The sequence below is a fragment of the Schistocerca americana genome, chromosome X (assembly GCF_021461395.2).
Source record: "Schistocerca americana isolate TAMUIC-IGC-003095 chromosome X, iqSchAmer2.1, whole genome shotgun sequence".
NCBI lineage: Eukaryota > Metazoa > Arthropoda > Insecta > Orthoptera > Acrididae > Schistocerca > Schistocerca americana.
In genome coordinates, this window is record NC_060130.1 from 621,264,376 (window position 1) to 621,285,665 (window position 21,290).

Below are 21,290 nucleotides of genomic sequence, written 5' to 3' on the forward strand. Positions count from 1 at the left end.
AGTTTTGCACCTGGCAAAGACATGGTATGGGACAGACAGTATGGAGGCTGGCAAAGAGGTGGTGGAGATGGCAAGTAAGGTGGCTGGCCAAGAGATTGTATGGGAATGAAAGTACAACGGCTGACCTATGAGTGGTATGGGACAGGACATACAACAGCCGGCCTAGAGGTGGCTTGGGACCTCAAGTACTAGTAGGCTGTTCTAGAGGTGACATGGGACAGCAAGTACGGCAGTTGGCATAGACGTGGTATGGGACAGCAAGTACGGCAGTTGGCATAGACGTGGTATGGGACAGCAACTATGGCAGCTGGTATGGGGTATAAAGCATGGTGGCTGGTGAATAGGTGTTATGGGACGGAAAGTATGGCTGCTAACCAAGATATGGTATAGGGCAGACAGTACAGTTGACTGCTAAGAGGTGTTATGGGACAGAATGTAGGGCGGTTGGTGAAGAGGTGTTATGGGACAGAATTTAGGGTGGTTGGTGAAGAGGTGTTATGGGACAGAAGGTACGGTGGTTGGAGAAGAGGTTTTATGGGACGAAAGAAACGGCAGTTGGTGAAGAGGTGTTATGAGGCAGAAGGTAGAACCGGTGGTGAAGAAGTGGTATGGGATGGAAAGTATGATAGCTGGTCAAGAGGTGGTATAGGATGTCAAGTAGGGATATGGGACAGCAAGTACAGCAGCTGGCCAAGAAGTGGTGTGGGACATGGGACAGAAAGTAACGTGGCTGGCCAAGAGGTGGTGTGAAACGGCAAGTAAGGTGGGTGGCCAAGAGGTTGCATGAAACGGCAAGTAAGGTGGGTGGCCAAGAGGTAGAATGGGATGGCAAGTAGGACAACTGGCCAAGAGGTAGAATGGGATGGCAAGTATGACAACTGGCCAAGAGATGGTATGGGGCAGCAAGTACAGTTGCTGGCATACTGGTGGTATGGAACAGCAAGTGCATCCAGTGGCCCCGAGGTTGTGTGGGACACAAAATAAGGTGTCTGGCCGAGAGATGGTATGGGATGGAAAGTAGGTGCATATCGAAGAGGTAGCATGGGTCAGAAAGTACGGCGACTAACCAAGAGGTGGTATGGGATGGAAAGTTCAGCAGAGGGCCAAGAGGTGGTATGGGATGGAAAGTTCAGCAGATGGCCAAGAGGTGGTATGGGACAGAAAGTAATGTGGTTTGCCAATTGATGGTATTGGAGGGAAAGAGGTGGTACTGGATGGGAAGTAACGTGGCTGCCCAAGAGCTGGTATGGGTCAGAATGTACAGCAGCAGGTCAAGAGGTGGTGTGAGATGGGACGTGTGGCGGCTGACCAAGATGTGGTAGGAGATGGGAAGTGCGGCAGCTTGCCCAGAGGTGGTATGAGCTGGCAAGTGCGGCGGCCGACCAAGATGATGTGTGGGACCTAAAGTACAGTGGGTGGTCAAGTGGTGGAATGGGATGGAGTGTACAGAAGGAAGTGGTATGGGACAGCAAGTATGGCGGCTGGCCAGGATATGGTCCGGACGGCTAGTACTGTGGCTGGCTTGGAGATGGTACGGGATGGCAAGTAAGGCAGCTGGCCAGGAGAGGGTGTAGGAAGGTAATTATGATGGTTGGAGAACAGGTCAGGTGGTTGGGACTGTAATTATGAAGGTTGGATAAGAGGTTGGTCAGAGGATGAGGGGGCAATATAAATGATGGCTCAAAGGATGAGGTGGTAACATACGTGATGGTTAAAAGGATGAGGAGACAATATAATGGATGGCCCAGAGAACAGGAGGGGACTGAAGGGATGACTCTGAGAATGGGATGGCACATAAGTGTTGACTCAGAAATGGGGAGGGGGCGGTAAGGGATGGCTTACCGTGAGAGAAGAGGAGGAATGGAGGGATTTAAGGAAGAAAGGAGATGTCAGGGAGTATCGAAAGAATTTAGGTATCGGAATGGGTCCTACAGGCAACATGGATTGAACTTACGAGGAATGAAGAAAATGCGGAACGGAGGAAGGAAAGAAGGGAGTTTAGGGTTAAAAGTCCCATCAACATCAAGCTCATTAGAGACAGAGCACAAACACAGATTATTTCAATGATGGCAAAGGATGCAGACTTCAACAACCATCATCCTGAATGAGAGTCAAGGCACGATAGGAAACAAGGTTCATGGTAGAGCAGGGTGGGAGGAGTGGCACAGGGTGGATGCAGTGCAAGGCAGGATTTGAGCAGTGGTGTGGCAAGTTTAATGACAGGGTGAGGTCGCAAAGGCAGGGCGAAGTCTCAGTGGTAAAGAGAGTGGTTTGATGGAGCCAAAGAGTTGCAGGATGGTGTGTAAGTGGTGGCACGGGCTGAAGATGGCGAGGCACTGCGAATTGCAAGGCACGAGTGGCGGGGTGGATCAGGCAAGGGAATGCAGCGGCGGAGGCGGAGAGTGGGGCGGAGGCGGAGAGTGGGGCGGAGGCGGAGAGTGGGGCGGAGGCGGAGAGTGGGGCGGAGGCGGAGAGTGGGGCAGTGCTGTCACTACCAGAATATTTGCAAGATGCTAGGCAATTTTCTCTGTTCCACATCTACATCCTGCAAATAAATTTCCATCACACACTAAAACTTAACAGAAATTTAGAAACTGATCATAACTTTTCTCTATTCATGCTCAAATGGAAAAACTATTATTTTATCCATCAGAAAGTGCATTAACTTACACCAGGTACATACTATGCCACTATATCAAAGGTCTCCTTTTCATTTGAGAATGACCTCTTAGAACAACTACCTTTGCATTTTTGGTGCACAACACCGTGACTCTTAAAAAAAAAATAATGGAAGTAGACGATTTTGCATTTGCTAAAAATTCTGATAACGTAGCTATTCTTAGGTTATCTCTACTCAATCTAAGAAGCAAGAGAAAGAAAGGTTACCAAATAGGGAAGGATTTAATTCCTTCTCATACATTGCAGTCTTTCATTTGCAAGTATTGTATTACTGAGGGGGTGAAACATGCTGGTGGCATACAGACTAGTTGCCTCATATACTATCAAGTATGTAGCCAAGGTGAACAAACACATCCAACAGATGGATCGCATGGAACATGTCTCCAAATCAACTTCATGAACTGAATAAAGCAAGATCTTGTTAGATCTGAAAAAACTGTAGTTCAACTACCATTTTGTATCAACAATTTACATAAAAGATCTGTACTCACTTTATCCCCTCCTAGTTTACTTCTGTTGAAGTTAATTATCTCTGTGTGGTTACGGTTTATGGGTTAAGTAAGATCCAGCTATCCTGTAAAAGTCTTAAAAGAGGAAAGAACTAAACTTCTACCTCACAGAAACTTAAAAGCACATGAACCAACATACATTGTTCCATTGTTAAAGATATAGTGTTCGAAAGCTCAGTACTTCAGCCATTAAAATTTCCCTCTACTTTCCAGATGTCAGGAGTGGGCTCTCACGCTCTGCCCTATTCTGCTGAATGTAAGCAAATACATAGCTCAGGTAGAGTTTGTGTGTTTATTATTATGTCAATCATACCAAGTGTTCAAAATGTTCACTTGCTTCAAAGTGATTCCAGACAAACAATACTGCATGTTGGTCTTTATGTACTTATTGCAGCACAAGCCTATGTCACACATTTCATGACTTAAGGATTTGTCAGTATTTCAATGTATATCTTATTTTAATGATCCCCCACAAAAAGAAGTCCAGAGTTGTTAATTCTGGTGAGCGTAAAGGTTACTTTGTGATTCCTAACAGATTAAACAATCTACAAATGTTCAGTTAAGATGGTCTGTGATTAACTTCATCTGCAAACTAAATCCTACATAGACACACTTTGCAGTTTTCATAAACTCCATTCAAAGAAATCTAACCAATTTTAAAAATCTTTGTCATGAAGTTGTTGATGGAGTAAAATGTGAAAAGGATGAAACACATTGGAATGCAGTATTAACAGGATACTCCTTTGGCTGAGACCACAACCACATTCAATCAGCCTTGTAGTGACATGTGGATTGTGTGTTACGGCAGCTAAAAAGGTAACTGTTTATTCCATCAGTTGCTGTTCATTTTCATTGGAGTATTTTATTCTTCACACTTCCAGTTTCTTGAACTTTTTTAAATAATATTTGCAATGGGACATCATGTGACCTTGGCACGATCAAGATACCTTTCAGCATACAATCATACCACTGCTGTAACAATTTGCCATAAACAAAAGCTATAACCACATTTTCAACTGATGTACACATTATGAAAATATGAATAGCTTAACATGCAAATTATTATCTGATCACTACAACAGCAGAGCACAGACTGATTTTCTTCTAGAGCATATGTAAACACACAAAACATACCCAGTTTAAAAGTAGGCTTACATTTGGTACAGAAGGGCAGACATTTTGTATGACTCTGGTGGCAAGATAGTGGTATGTGGCATTGTTATTTAATTACTTTCTGAACCAGTTTCACACGTGTTGCTGAAATCCTGTTAGAAACTCCTTTCCTGTGTCACAGAAGAAAGTATATAGTTCCATAAAAAAAGCATCAGTGGCATAATTCGGCACCTATAAACACTAAAAGTTACTTGTGTATGTCAGGAAATCATACAATGTTTGTTATAACATGCCAAAAACTGCAATTTAACATATTTATTCTTTCTGGACATATTTCGAGTGGTATGTCTTAGTTGGTTGATTGATCTGAGGGAGTGGACTAAACAACGAGGTCATCAGTCCCCTGGGAGTGGTGAAAGATTGGGAAAGAAGTTGATTGTGCCCTTTCAAAGGGACTATCCCAGCATTCACCTGAAGCAATTTCAGAAATTTACAGAAAACCTTAATCAGGATGGCTGACTGCATGTTTGAACACATCCTCATGAATGTGAGTCCATTGCGCTAACAACAGCGCCACCTCACTCGGCATATGTCTCAGTATTTGGAAATGTAACACAGAGTGGTGCTATCGTGTAACTGATGGCAGCGGTTACATCTGTTCCACCTTACAGAAAAATGGCTTGAATTGAATATTCTCATTTATGGATATCCAAATACTGTATTTTCAGAGACATGTAGTATATTTCTATTCCACACAGGAATATCTGCCAACAAAACTGTGTCACACCATTCAAAAGATAATTGTAAAGACTGTCATTAGATTACTTACCTAGTAATTTCTGAACAACAATCTGAGTTTACTGACATTAGTATGTTGAAGGACTACGAAACCTTTCATGATGAACTGTTCCCTCACGAGCTCAGCAACAAAGACTTTCACCACTTGTCTCTTGACTTTCCACTGACATCGTTGTAAATTAGACCTTTCAATTGTTTTCAACTCCAATGAAAAGATAATAGCCACAGCATCAATGTGAAAAGAGCACAGCACCAAACGAAGGGATACTTCATAAAAGAATGACTGATGCATCCTATTTACAGCTAGGATGCCAGCTTAATCATTTCATATCTTAAATATTGCGAAATAAATTACAAGGGTGTTTAAAAAAAAAGTTTGAAGTAATATAAAATTATGAAATATAAAACTGTTGTTTGAAGTCATAAATAGCACCACGAAACAGCTCTCTGACTTACCCCATCACAAGTAATGGTATATGGCAACAAGACTGGGAACGAAGATAGTGCGGAGTAAGTTGTCTCAGGTTAATCTTTGTACAACAAACTTTAGAAGGCAAAAAATACAAATGACGGTGCCATTCCAAGTGGTTTGACCACAAAAAAAGAATATGTCTACACTGTAATGTAAGATATGCAGTACAAGCATACATTTTTTTTGAATATATGATGATTATTGAAACAGTGGGCAAAATATGCACTAATTTCTGGTATAAAATTTTGTCAGTAACATAATAAAAGAACGAATTATACTTTCTGACAACAAGAAAAAATAAGCATTTGCTAATTTGTAAGTCATGCTCTACTTCTGGTAGACTTTTATGACCAGAAATGTTTATAGCTCAGGAAAATGGGGGATGGGGAGTCTTTTCCAATTCAGAAAAATAATCAACTTTCATTTTCTGACTAACGGCTTTCAAACTCCGTCTCAACAATCTAAGCTAGTAATAAAGAAGTGTAGGTATGTATTATAGTTTTGGGAAGCAATATCATGCAATGCTTGCTGAGAACATTGGCTGACAAAGAATTCTTATTTCAACCAACATAATGGAAATTGTACAGTGATTTCTTGGAAGTTTTTCAACGATTTTTCACTGATTATACAAGAACTATTTCATACAGTCATACTTGGTACTTTTTGTAGATGATAAGTGTTATAATTAACCTACTTAGAGAGACAGCAAAATAAGAAAATGTCATTATGTTTTTCTGAGAATCAATAAGTTGATCTGTACAAAGGGATTCTTATCGTATTATTCAGATCAAACTAAATGGCACAGTAACAACTATTAATGCAGCAAATGAGCAGGAGTCAGTGGATACGATAGAATGTTCATAATTTTGGAGCTTACATACTGATTAATATATGAAATTAGAGGAACACATTACAGAGCTTCCCAAATATCCAAGATAAGGAGTTTTGGCTCTCAGCATAACTGCTAGTTTGAGAAACAAACAAATCAACAGATTAAATGGTTCAAATGGTTCTGAGCACTATGGGACTTAACTTCTGAGGTCATCAGTCCCCTAGAACTTAGAACTACTTAAACCTAACTAACCTAAGGACATCACAAACATCCATGCCCGAGGCAGGATTCGAATCTGCGACCGTAGCGGTCGCGCGGCTCCAGACTGTAGTGCCTAGAACCGTTCAGCCGCTCTGGCCGGCAACAGATTAACACACTTTGCATTTTTTTTTCAAGCTTTCATGTATTATGGTATAATTTTCTGAGGTCACTCATCACTTAGGAAGAAAGTAGCAATTCCACAAATGTGAGCAGTCAGGATAATATGTTGTGTTCAGCCACTGTCACCTTGTTCATTTCCCTTCACTATATGAAGGGTGTCTCTCCTACGAGTCATCAGTTGCATTTACTATGGTGTTTCAGCATGTATTTGCATTTTCACTCTTGCAATGTGTAGATGGATTCTGCCTGAACAAATATTGCTTATCACACCATTCATGCAGTGCCCAAGGTCAACAAAAAGTGTTTGCTTGTTTCCCATTACAAACAAAATGGTTTTTAAAGTGGAATTTTGCACACCCATTCAATAGAGTGGTTCCCAATTAGTGTAGAATGATTTTGTACTAAGAGATATGTGTTAAAAGAGACAGTGGAACCTTTTCTTTGCCACAGCTTCATTGCCTGACTTACCTCACATGCTGCCCTGGCCCGTGATGTCTGCTACCACCATGCAGCACTGCTACTCAGCCACTGCTGAACTACTCATTATTCTCAGTGTTTTACTGTCGCTATTAAAACATACTGCTAAAGCAAGTATTACACTAGACTAATTTGGAACTGCTCTATCAAATGGGCAAGTAGAATTTAGCTTTGAAAATAATTTTGTTTTTAACTGGATATAATCGAATGCTTTCTGTTGACACTAGGTATGGATGAAATGTGATGCGTAATATCTGTCTGGGCCAGCTTCATATACCAACTGCAGAAATGAGATTGAAAATATCTTCTGAAAAACCATAGAAAATGTGCCTTGACTGGTAGGAGAGTCACCCTGTACATTAGTAATTTCCACAGTGATGATCCTGGAAGCAAACAGCTTTTGTTACTCATTAATAAAGTTGTCAGTGGTTCAGAAAGGAGTTCAGTATGTATCCACAAATTGACCATTAGCCCAATAATACAAAATATCTGACAAGTAGCCAGGCAAATTTTAACTCTAACCTGAAATCATTTCTTTTGGACAACTCCTATTCCAAGATGAATATTAAATTAAGCACTGGTAAAATATGGTAATACTAGAAAAATATGTTTACTATGTTGTTAAATCTTTGTTTCTCTTGTAATGTGTACTGATGATTAACATGTCATTTTTTATGAAATTCAAGCCATTCTTCTAATTAGTATTCTGTATAATGCAGTCATACACACAAACAGATCAGCTATACATAGTCTGTCAAATGATTTTATTCATATTTCTATAGAAATTGAGCAAACATTTTGTGTAACATTTACTAAGTAACTAATTTGTGCCTGACTAACAATGGTGAATTTTATCCTTGAAATTGTGATTGTCATCGCTCTGTACACATTGCGCCCTCATCCTGTGTAAACTCATGACAGCCTCTCATATAGAAGAATATGTAGTAACAATGATTGCAATCTAAAGCAGTAACTTATGCTTCTCAACTTCTCTCGTTTCAGATAGTTAACAGGTTGTGTTCCATTGTACGAGTATTCTGATCCATTTAAACCTGACTGCCTATCCCAAAAGTAATGTTGTCTCATATACCAGTGCAACTGAAAAGCCACAACCATGCCAGATATGATTAATCAGTGTGCATGATAGGGACATCTGAGGCCATATGAATGGGAATTTTCACCATCTCTCTTCCCGATATGAGTGCTTTGACATGGCTGAGCACCATAAATGTGTAACACAGAAAAGAAAGAAAAATGTGGTAAAGTTGAAGCAAAATATACGAATATAGGAAAATCAGACCCTATTTTTGGCATGTGTATCTATTGCACCTTCTTTTCTGTCTCCATCAAATGCAACCTGAAAGTTAGTGCTGACATTTGCTTTGTTTCTCCACTAAAACTGTAGATTAGGTGTACTATATGATATATGATTAACATCAAACATGTTTTTCTTCTTTTCTTTTCCTTTCTCCCCCCCCCCCCCCCCCCCCCAAGACAAACAAATTCGTTATAAGTAATGCAGCAAGATGAGATGTGACACAGTTTTTTCCCAACTCCTTATGAAATGTATTGATATTCTTGATTGCAGTAATAACTTTTTATGTCCAGTTTTAGATACTAATAGCTATATCCAGATTAACACACTTCAACCTCAATCTAATATCAGTTATGACAAATATCACTCAACAACTATTCTTGTAACAAAAAACTAAAACAAGGAACAATTAAAAATTCTTTGCTGTATAAAACCTACCTATTGACAAACCTGTACATCAGTCCATACCTGTTAGCTGGCTGTCTCATACTCATGATACAGCATTACTGAAGAACCTCATTCGCGCATTTTGCAAAAGTAATTATTGAAGAAGGAAGGCAGACTATGATGTAACATGCCGTTAATGACAAGATCATCACAGAAACAGCACAAGCACAGACTGAGGTATGCTAGGATAGGAAAATGACTGTCTTTTTCATAGGAACCTGAAATTTTCCTTAAATAATTCGAGAAAACCATTGAAAGCCTAAATCTGGGTGGCCAAACCAGGATTTGTACTACTATCCCTAATATATGTCCAGTGTCTTACCACTTTGCTTGGTAGTAACTGATGACTTACATTTGATAGTATACATAATTTCATATTACTCCTTTATTGTACAGATGTGACAATGGCTAATTAACAATAAAAATGCTTGTGACAGTGATAGAAACTGAATGACTACGTCACACAATTGCAGAATATGATCGCTGTCTTTGTTGTCAAACATTACATTGACAGATATTAAATTATACAATAAAATAGATATTTTTAACAATGATTTCTGGAAATAACAGATTAGAGCAGGTAATTATAAAAATTGTGCAAGAAAAAATGCTACCTATATTTTACATGTTACAGAAAATGGTTCATTAATTATGTGGAAGAATTCATACCATTACCATAAATAAACTAAAGGTCTAATAATGAGTTGTGGAATGGTAGAAGTATGCCTGCTATTAATATCACAGATTGGTTTATTAATTACAAGTGGCGATAAAGTACAACGCTGAGCTTTCCTACTAATCCTGCGTGTATGTCACTCATTTAGAAATCCATGCATCCCTGATTATAAATGATTCTTGGCTGACTAGCTTTGTGTATTTTCTCCTCTCCTTCACTCCTTTCCAAATAATCAATCTGTAAATGGGAAATACTCTATGAACGAGTATTTCACAATTAAGTCTTTTTTTTATATCAGGAATGTTTTAATCCAAATGTTTTAAATATGCAATTACTCAAACAGTAATAGTTACTTCTATACACATACTTTTTGTGGAAGGGTATCCATTTCTTAAAAAAAAATAGGTGAAATAAAAAATCATATTTTATTTGATAAACATATAAAACAGTCATATATGACAACTTATGATTTGCACCTGCCAGTTGGTCTAAAATGAAGTATCTCCCAGGCCATCACTGTATAGCAATTTTCACTTCAAAGCTTTATATATATGACCCACTCTAGTATCTGTTAATGCAGAATAACAATCACACACAGTAGATTCATAATATTGCTGCTAATATTACCCTAACATATTAAGGATATAAAAAAAAACACTGTAATAAATGAACATGTACATGTACACTGAATGCCCTCTCTTCATATTAAGCTATTAAAGTAACTAATTCATAATTTCACTAGCACCAAAATGGTAACATTACTTCCATATCTTATTTATATAATATAAATACCATACACTAATATTTCAATGTTGCTTTATTTTACAATTTTTTGAAGAATTTGCCTACTATTTCATAACTGACTGCAGTTGCTGAAGATGAAACACTTTCACATCAATTAAATACTATAAATACAGAAGCACCCTTGGCAACTAGGTCTCTCGGGCTGTGTTAACCATTTTGTTTCTAAACAATAAATATAAATGCATTGTTGCAATGTGCAAATAATACTGCGTAATTTTGTAACCACTTGCAGATACAAGTGATTTATCAATTAAACTTTGACTGCAAAGTAAGAACCAATTAAAAATATTTAGACAGTACAGTTTACCCAACTTATCATGAAATATACGATTATATACACTCACATCATTAACTTTAAATTCTGAAATAATGCACATAACAATACCTGATTTTGTGCATACGAGAAACACGAACACATTTACACTTTCCACACGACTATTTGTCATTAGCGCAACAACGTGTACCAATGCTAAAAGCAGAAAGCAATTAGCCTTAAGTTTCTGTCTGCTGGCAAATTATATAGAAATTTCACAGAAATACTGTTGTGTACAAAGGTGGATACCACCTCAGTGAAACACTGTGACAATATGTTAAAAAATCATAAAGTTTAGTATGCTTTTATACACATGTAACATGTCAGGAAAGACAAGTCATACAAATAATGCATACCTACATTCCACTTGCCACCTCTGAGAAAGACATCAAGATAAGAGTAGAGGCAGTTACGAAATTAGTGTCATTTTGTTATGTGTACGGGTAGAGATACAATAATATAATTTAAGGACCTGTAAGTATTTGAAAATATATTCACCTTTTGATTGCTATAATAAAAAATTCAAAATTTTTAAAAGAGTATGGAGGGTGGTATGACAACTTGTGCCCTACTACCAGAAAACAATATTTATAGTTCTGTTATGAATGCATAGTTTTACAGCTTTCACTAAGATGGCTTTGAACTGTTAGAGTTTCAAGATGTTTAGGACAATAACATCAGAATCTGTCAAGAAATCAAGAGATGTAAATCAAAAAGTTTCCACAGAACAGATATGAAGAATGTGCTACACAAAAGAGTGTTCACATACAAAATGATTACTACTTATGATTTAACAAATAGAGTTGCGGAGGATTTTTTGAATGTTAGATGTTTGATGTTGTACTGTTAACTACCTAGAGTTCTGCCTAGAAATTTGTGGACAGTTTGCCTTTCTTTTAGATTTAATAGCTAATAATGACTTTCTACCTACCCCATGCATGAAAATTTCCATTTCTGCTTCCCAAAGAGCATTTGGTGTTATTTAAATAGTGAATGATCAACATATGCGAAGTTTGTAAGAACTGGGAATACTGCAAATACCCAACATGCAACACGTCATCACGCCCATTACCTTTATGGTAATTAAAAGCTGTAGATTATTTTAATTGAGAGAAGTAGATCATAATGAAGAAAACTGTGGAGTAAATTAGTCCTCAGGAATGTGACCAGATACTTTATGTAATAAATTATTACTGAAAAATAATAGTATAACAGAGCATCCACATTTTCTTGTACTGATATGATGAAGACAGGAGTGGATGGAAAATCCTAAGCATGGCAGATGAATAACTAATAGTAATGCCATAACCACCAGAGGGGACGTAGATGGTAAATATAATTTGAAATAGATTCACCCCTCCAGCCCTTTATTTTCTGCATAATCTTCTCATTACTCACAGCTCCGAGTTATTTATGGAAGTATTAAGTTTACAAAATTAACAATCAACTGAGGAATTACTCCATTTTGATTTAATACCAACTTATTACTGTAGTAACAGAAACTAAATTTAACAATCAGTCTGAAAATTTTTCAAAAGAAACAGCTATTTTAAATTTTATTTTAATGTGACTTAAGTGCTCTTTTAGTTATGATTTACATTCCAGCAGTGCAAGCTGACATATAACAGGAGACTGCAAATCCAAGTTCATTACTCTTGCTCTCTGACTTGTCTTCTATTGGTACTTTACATGAGCTACACACTCCACAATCTCCTAAGGCCCATGAACTACTGTGTTATTTTTGTTCAACTCCTCAATATTTATGGCAGTTAAATGAAGGAGTGCTCACTACCAAAAAGAGTTCTTGAATATTTATCATAGTCTCAAAAGCAGTTTCTCTTGATTTTTGTTCTATGCACTGGGAGATGAGACACATAATCCCTTTTTCAGACAAGTCTTCAGTCTACTAATCGAACCATAGCAACTCCCACTAAGATTTAAAAAATGGTGACCATGACAAGGAACACGCAGAATTAAAGAGAGAGACTGAAATGCAGTCAAGTGGCATTACCACTTACATAGATAATGTCCACACAGACATTTCAAAACCAAAGACAGATAAAGACTTCACAGATTAGGCTAGAAAATCATCAAACACCAGCTCTTCATAATACCATTTCCCACACTTTGGCTTTCAAATGTTTTTAATAGCATGTAAAAATAGAATTGTAAAAATTGTATAATGAAGTACATAACTGAGTTTAAGTCTGGTTCAGTCAGAAGTTTATAAAAGGGGCAGAAAGAATGACTTCTCTGGCAAACTGGTAACATAGTTTGAGCAATTGGAGAACTAACTTTTCTTCTTGAATAAAGTAAATTTACATGCTAACTTCTGCATGATGGGTATGGTGGGACAGCAACTCATTTTTACATTGTAGTGTAAAATGAGAGAGCCATATTTGCAACTAAAATGGATGTTTATTTAGCCAGTGACCAGTTTCAGGCTATGCCCATTCTCAAACCACCAAGTTTTGCCATGTGAAATGCCCTTTCCAGAATTGCAGTAAACTAAGTGGGGTACATATACATACGGTCCCAACTAATGCCTTTAAAGAACATTACTTGGGGCCATACACATAGGTATCCATTTGTTTATGGGTATTTTGGGGCTGACATTTTACTTGGCAAACATTGGTTGGGTGTAGTCTGAAATCAGTCACTGACTAAATGAACATCAACTTTAGTTGGCAACTCTGGCTGTCTCTTTTTTTGCATCACAAAGTAAATTTAAGTTTATTCTTGCTAAATAGTTATTCCATTCCAAATATTGGGATATACTGGGACCAAGAACATTTTTAGTAGTATTATACATAACACATGTGTTAAAATGTCCTTTTTACAAACAACTAAAACTTGAAATTCATAGAACACTAATACATTAAAATAAAACACATCACCTAATATTTCTTTTTACTCGCTCTCCACTTAATCAATAATTATAAATTTTCAGTCTATTCTGTTGACATGGGAGAGCATGTCTGCATGGCTTATTGGTCACTCAAATCAGCTTCTGAAAAAGAATGGATTAATTTGAAAATTAAAATATCCACAGACCAAGCATGCTCTGTTCATCACTCATGAATTCATCTGTACGGTGAGAGCCAACCCGCAGTTTCTATAACTATACAATTCCTATCAAAACACAGGGAATTTTTAAAAATACTTTTGTCAAGAGCATGATATGATTAATGCCGCAGGTATGATTTCCACTATTAGGTACACAATAAAAAAGTGACTGGATACACTGTACTTTGCTTTGTGTATTTAAACTCACAACAGTTACAGGTATAACAACATACCACAATACCTTTTATAACTTAACAAATGCTAACTCTCTGTCATGCATAGTGTTTCAAAATGGTGCCCACCTGCACCCACTTTCATCTGATCTTCCAGTAATTCTTCTACTGACATACTTAGTGGGTTTTAAAACTTTTAGCAGGGCATTGTACAATAGCATAAACAATTTTTGTTATGGGGTGGGGGATAAACTTAAAATGTGAGCTGTGATATATTGACTAGTCTTCTGCACAAGGAAGTAAATGCAGACAGACACCACTTTCAATAATATCTACAGCAACTGTAGTGCTTGGTATGATTTAAAAATGCAACTGCCTAAATTGTATTATAAACTAAGCAAATAATATGATAAATACGCTACACCAAGGTGTCACAACTCCCGGCAAATCAGCCCACTGTACACCTAGATTTGATTATACATTCTGCACAGTATTACATGATGCAGTTATGACAATTTATGTTCACACAACATGTCATCGACATGTCATGTATCATTTATTACCAGCACTGAGCAAACATAAGATAATTGGCACAAAATTATGAAAATAATATCATTTCAAAATCTATTCAAAGAAGCAGCCTAGTATTCATGAATAACTCTGAAATGTCTCACACTAAATTTTTTGGCATTTCATCTAAGAGGGAAAGAGAACTACATGTGTATAACAAATATTATAATATCAATAAAAATTGTAAATACTACAAAAGTTTAAAAAGGCATAAGGCCAATAATACAAAAATAAGTTTAAATAAAAAATTACATGTGATTAAGTTTCAATAAATTTGGGACTAATCGTAGAAAGTTCAAATATCAAACAGTTACTACAAAATTTACAATTGATCTTCTAACCTTAAGACTTCTGGACGTATTAAGTTTCACACCGATTTTACAAAAGTTATTCAGGTCCTTGCAGCAGCCATTATTCTCCATTTCTGTTATAATCCCAAGATTTAGCTTCTTCTCAAAACCTGAAATGGCCAATCCTAACTGACAATAAAAATGCCAGTCCAGCAGTTCACCCAGTCATATTTCTTTTTATTAGTACAAAAGTGGATGTTTTAGAGCATATTCTGATTTAGACATAAATATATATAAAATCTTTACAGACAGTGTTCTGCTCTGAATAATGTTGTTATTAATTTAAAAAAGTTTAAAAATAAACAACTATTGAGAGACAAACAATATTTACTGCAGCAGTTTCATACAACATAATCCAAAAACCAGCTTCTATATGAAAAAGCCAGCTAATATTGTCAGTAAACGTTTATACAACACAAATGACTTCATGTAGTGCCATCACATGAAGATGGCTGGCAGGGTCAACAGTATTATTCAGTACAGACTGATTTATACATATCATTACTTGTCTTTGACTAGAAGGTGCCTTCTGAACATTACATGAAAATACTGTCCTACTATCCACAAAACCAAAGCATAAACCCTCTTCTCTTTACAACCCATATAGACATATGCTTCTTTCTGGTTTAACTTGTTTCAAAGAGTATATACAGTGAAATGAAGGGAGAGAACTGACTGATAAGAACTTGCAATATCCTCAGACAAAAACAAGAACACAATTAGTAACCAGTAAAAATGTTCACAAATAAGATAATATTAGCACATTCAAGCGAGTACACAACAAAAAACCTGCACTGCAGTGTTGCTTCATTCAACAATATGATACATCAGCTGTCACTATCTCCTCTTAAATATATATATTTTTAATGGATAGATCTGGACATTGATGAATACAGACTGGCTGTAATTCCTTACACGCAACTTGAGAAACTTACATTTACTTTCCAAGATTAATGTTAAATCATGCCTATTTTTTTACTGCAGTTAACAAAGTTATTTGCCGAAAACTTCATAAACGTTAGGACAATGAGGCGTTTTAGATATTTTCACAAATTCTCTTTTCTTGCACTAACATACTGATATACTGTAATGACCATTTGCATAAGACATGAAGAAAGGTCACCTAAAAATGCATGCACATCCACACGCATATGCCCACACGCACGCACACACACACACGCACACACGCACACACACACACACACACACACACACACACACAACGCACATGCACGAAGTGCGCTACCTCTCTCTCTCTCTCTCTCTCTCTCTCTCTCTCTCTCTCTCTCGTACTCTAACTTTTCAGTGTAAGATTTAGTGAATTTTTACAGCTTCCTGTTTTTCAATATGACTGATAATAATGGACAGAAGAAACTGCCATCTTATAGATAGCAAAAACAAAATGTGTTGCCAGGTACATAATCTCATACAACTTCTATTATACTTTCAAAGTGAAACTAGCAATCTCTTTAATTATATCTCTAAATTAGGTCTGTTATTCTGTATATACCATGATTTAACAGGAGTTTAACTTTTTATATGGACTACTTGCCCTCCAATACACCTAATTCTGCCAGTCTATTAACATACTGGTTTGCATACTTTTCAATCTATCAACAAAATTACCTAATCTGTGTCAAATGAGAATTCCATTCATATCCTCTGGAATACCAAATACCAGTTAAGAAACAACCACCAAAAACTCTTTTTAGGGTCTCTCTCTTCAAAAGCAATTTAAACAGTTGGTTTACAGCATCCTTTACTTGACCACATCGCCCTCAAAGTAATACCCTCTGGCAGACACTCAAACCAGGTCCACTTACATTAACTATATCTCCACAGCTAAGTACTCTGAGCAAATAATGGAAAATATTGCTTGAAAATTGTAACTTAACAAACCAACAAAGAATTTTTCAGTGCATAAAAAAAACTGTAACAAGAAATATATCCATGAAGTCATATTTTCTACACAGAAGCAGGTTTCTACACTGTGGAAAGGAGAGCCAGGAAAATAGTGTCTCTAAAATTAGTGGGAATAAGACATAAAAACTGTATTTTCACTCATTACTAGACAGGATATACACACATGGCAGTGTAATGAGCTGGCTAAATCACAAACACTAATTTTCATCAAAGAAATGTTAATATTTAAAATGTTATACTATTGGTTTCATACTATAGTTACTGTTGTTTGAAATCATTTTAAAAAAGGGACAGTAAATAACCAGGAGCAATGCACTGAGTTAAAATTAGCAAAATATTTTCTGGTAGTCACCTTCTGCCCCCTTGCCTGCCTCAAATTCTCTTACTGTGGCAAATCACTTCCAAATAAATATAACGACAATAACATTACATAGCAGCAATGTGCACAAATTTTGGTTGCAAATTACTTTTGGTGAAAGCCCCCCCCCCCCCCCCCCCCCCCCCCCCCAAAGAAAGAGATCACTATATCTTGTAAATCAAGAAACCTTCAGCCAAGCCCCCGAAGAGAGAGAGAGAGAGAAGAAAGAGAGAGAGAGAGAGAAGAAAGAGAGAGAGAGAGAAGAAAGAGAGAGAGAGAGAGAAGAAAGAGAGAGAGAGAGAGAGAAGAAAGAGAGAGAGAGAGAGAAGAAAGAGAGAGAGAGAGAAGAAAGAGAGAGAGATCACAAACAATTTACATTGGTTTTTCTCTGGTAAAGCAAAGACAATCACCAGGTCTAAATCTATATGCACATGCATCTACTGCCTCCAGCATAGTTAATTTCCTATATTTGTCTTAAGTTAGTAAAAGTCCCACAAATAACTATACAACGTGAGAATATCACCTCTACAATCTATGTAGCTTAGCCATCTGTACATAATTCCAAGATCCTAAATTTAGTTCATTTTTTTCTCCCCATGGGGGAGGGCACTTCAAACAAGTTGACAGTCTACAATTTAGCTGTTCATCAGCTGTTGTTAATTCTCCTGCTCATTTAGACATGGCATTACTCTCTGAACATCACAAAAGGAAACTGTTAATGAGAATTATCTCAAACATATGAACAAGAACATGTAAAAGCACATAAATCACTACTGAGAACACTTGGAACTGTAAACGCAAATTAAGTTCAACCTTGACATTTGTTTGTAACTGAATCACTTTGACAACATTGTTCATTGCTACAACACACACTCTGAATATAGAACTCTCGGTTTTGTCACACTAAAAAACTTTAATTTGGCTTCTACCCAGTTTCCTTACGTTATATGTGTAAGAAAAAGCCCCGTTACAGCACTTCATGGGAAGTGTAAAGCTCACTGCAAAAAATATCTATTTCAAATCACTACGGGATATCCATATAGGAAGGAAAGAACAAAATAGTAAAGAAGGTCAAAATTAGGCGCACCGGATCATTTACATGACCACTATGTATCTCGATGTTGCTACCATACCTCGATTATTTTCATTATTTCCTTTTTGCAGACTGTAGTACCTGAAAGGCTGAAAATGTTCTTTGGCTATCCCTGTCACTCAGGAGGACAGTAATCTTTCTTCTAGCACTATTAACAATTAAATTAGACAATTTTCTGCTCTTGACTGATGGCACGCACAGAGTAGTGCAATAGTGGGGAAAAAGTGGAAGGAGGAACATCGCATTATAATTTTCTCAGCTGCCAGCTTCTGCTTTGGTGAGGTACCAGGCGAAGGGGAGGTGCAGCAGAAGCAGAAGAAGAAGAAGAGAACAAATAGAAACATGCTGCAAAAGCTAAGCCAAGCATAGCCTTCAAATCTTGGCATCACTATTTGTGGTAAAATGTTGGGGCAGAAGGAAATGTTGGTACAATTTCCTGTGAAGCATGCCATCTGTATAACATTTTCAGTATGGTTGGAAGAAAAAAAGATGATAAAGTGGGTAGTACTACTACCAAAGCTATCAAGTCATCTTTGGTAACACAAACATGCAAAATAATGTTTCCATTGCACATAGTTGATCAAAATGAAGGTTGTTTCTGTCAATATTTATCTGAATGCCGGCATATGATAGGTGTCTAATTTTCAACTGTTCACACACACATGACGTATGCAGTTACAGAGAGACAGTTGGTTCCTCATACACTAACTCACGGAATGCACACAGTGATCTTTCTACATCATTTGAAGTTCACAGTTAATGATGTGTTTTTAATTTATTGTCATTAGTGCTGCAATTTTCAGTCAACACCTATGGTGTCATACCATATTCACACATTTCTTACGAGCTCATTCCACAAAGTATTATCCTTTCCTACGAACTTACCTAACTAAATTTAAAGGTCCTTACATAAAATATCTGAATGCACAATTTACATCTGTAGTCTTATACAAATGTATATGTCAGCAATGAAACATTTTTTTGCTCTCACTGACATGTAGTACTACCTATAGAAATATCTGCACACTCCCTCTCTAGCCCCCCCCCCCCCCCCCCCCCCCCCCTCCAATGCATCATTTTGTTGCTCATCCAGGTTCCAAACCTTCGTAACTCCACAAGTGACTAGCACCTGACCATCTTTGAGGACTTGCTTTAAGTTAAAATTTACTTATTCATTAACTCTGTCAACCATGTATACACATAATGTTGGTACTCCTCCCTCAATTATGCATCTCTCCCCCTTCAAACACTGGAACCAGATCTTCATGTCAATTACCATACATAAAAGCTATTAACATGTTCATATTAGCCTATCTCCTCCTTCCAAGTTAGGCTCCTGTCTGCCTCTCTCTCTTTCATATGCATCACAGGTATTTACTTTTACTTTCTTGGCCGCAGCATTTTGTATATTTGTTTTTAATTTAAATAAGATGTACGATTAATTACTGCAGATACATTGTGAGTCTAAAAGCACTCATATTGCTATCATTAATACTTGCTTAATTGAACACTGAGAACAGATAATAAACGTCTCTCACACAAGATCTTCAAATACCTTTTAAACCTGGTGATTACTAATCAATGATTTCATTAAGACAAAAGATCCTGAAAAACTTATTACTTTGAAGGTCTTTCTTTTGACAAATTTTTGGGCGAATCTCTCATCTTTCCAGTACAGCTTCTATTGTTCTGACGTGTGAATCACATATGTATACTAGGTGTCTACTGCAATTAATATGAGACATTTAAAGATGCTGTAGTTCCTGATGCAGAGTGAAATTTTTACCACTTAGTATGTAACAGTCTCATGTTTGACTGCCTGAGATATTGGTTTATTGTGTGCTGCTGTAAAGACAGTTGCCACATCATACGATCAATCTGTAGCAAATACTGGACAATTATGAAACTAAACCACACATATTCAAAAATACCATTCACATTACTGTTAACCAGTTGACCCTTAGTCTCTGATTGCAGTATGAGAGGTACTACTACAAATATTTCTTGACAAAAATGTCTTGGTAAATATTTAAATATTCTGTCATAAAACCTAGCCCACTGTATCTACACTGCATTTATGTGGGAAACTACAATATGAAGAAGAGTACCAATACAACTTTTACTTCCATACAAAAAATGAAGTACGAAGTATGTCAGTGCGTAAGTCACTGGACGGATTTCCTAGAAGAAAAGCACAAACCTGCATGATAGTTTCACAACATAAAAGTCTTGACAAACTCAACAGTAGCTCTTGCATAGTAGTTGTTTCTCCTTACTGAGCATACAGCAACAATATCAACCAGTACATAATGTGTAGCTACTATTTACAACATTTAACAGTTACTTTTGTTGACAGATTGACAAACTTTGCAACTGTATATGCAATGGATCCACACAATTTGTTATTAACATTTGTGAAATGAAAGAGTACAATTAAATACATAATTATTTCTGTTGGTGCAGAATTATGATGGCTGGGCATTACCTGCTTCATCCATGCCAGATAATTACCACATGCAACTATAATGTAGAACTACCAAATTAAAAATAACAGCATTACAGGGCATGCCACAACAAAGTAGCACCTTTCTCCTGTATCACATGAAAGCATTCATCACCATTACAATAAATACATTGTTTCTACAAGTTTTTGACAGACATAAGGCCAAAATTTAGAGTTATCACAATTGACGGTAGTAGTAAAAGCCAGCCAAACAATGAATGCTTTTATGTGGCACAGTGGATCAAATTCATTTCCACTGTCAACTTGACTTTCAGTATCATAGTTGATGCAACAACAATCAGCTACTTTGCAGATATGCATGCTCCAAAACATTAATGCGTACATAATGTGTTACAGCTTACCACTACTTGCCTAATAAACATTATGATATACAAAAAAATTCCTTCATTATATTGAAAAAACTTATATTGTAAGGTG

General features: G+C 36.8%; 1 protein-coding gene across 3 annotated transcripts in view; it reads right to left on the bottom strand.

The window, feature by feature from the left end:
- LOC124555179 overlaps positions 1–21,290 on the bottom strand; it is a 159,677-nt gene that overhangs the window by 15,042 nt on the left and 123,345 nt on the right. Inside the window, exon 10 of one of the 3 annotated variants that reach the window (XM_047129010.1) lies at positions 10,106–13,826. The exons of the other annotated variants lie outside the window; for them this stretch is intronic. Coding sequence (XP_046984966.1) covers positions 13,815–13,826 — 12 coding nt within the window. The 3' untranslated portion in view covers positions 10,106–13,814. Of the gene's footprint in view, positions 1–10,105; positions 13,827–21,290 lie in introns of those variants that run through there. 3 annotated transcript variants of the gene reach the window in all.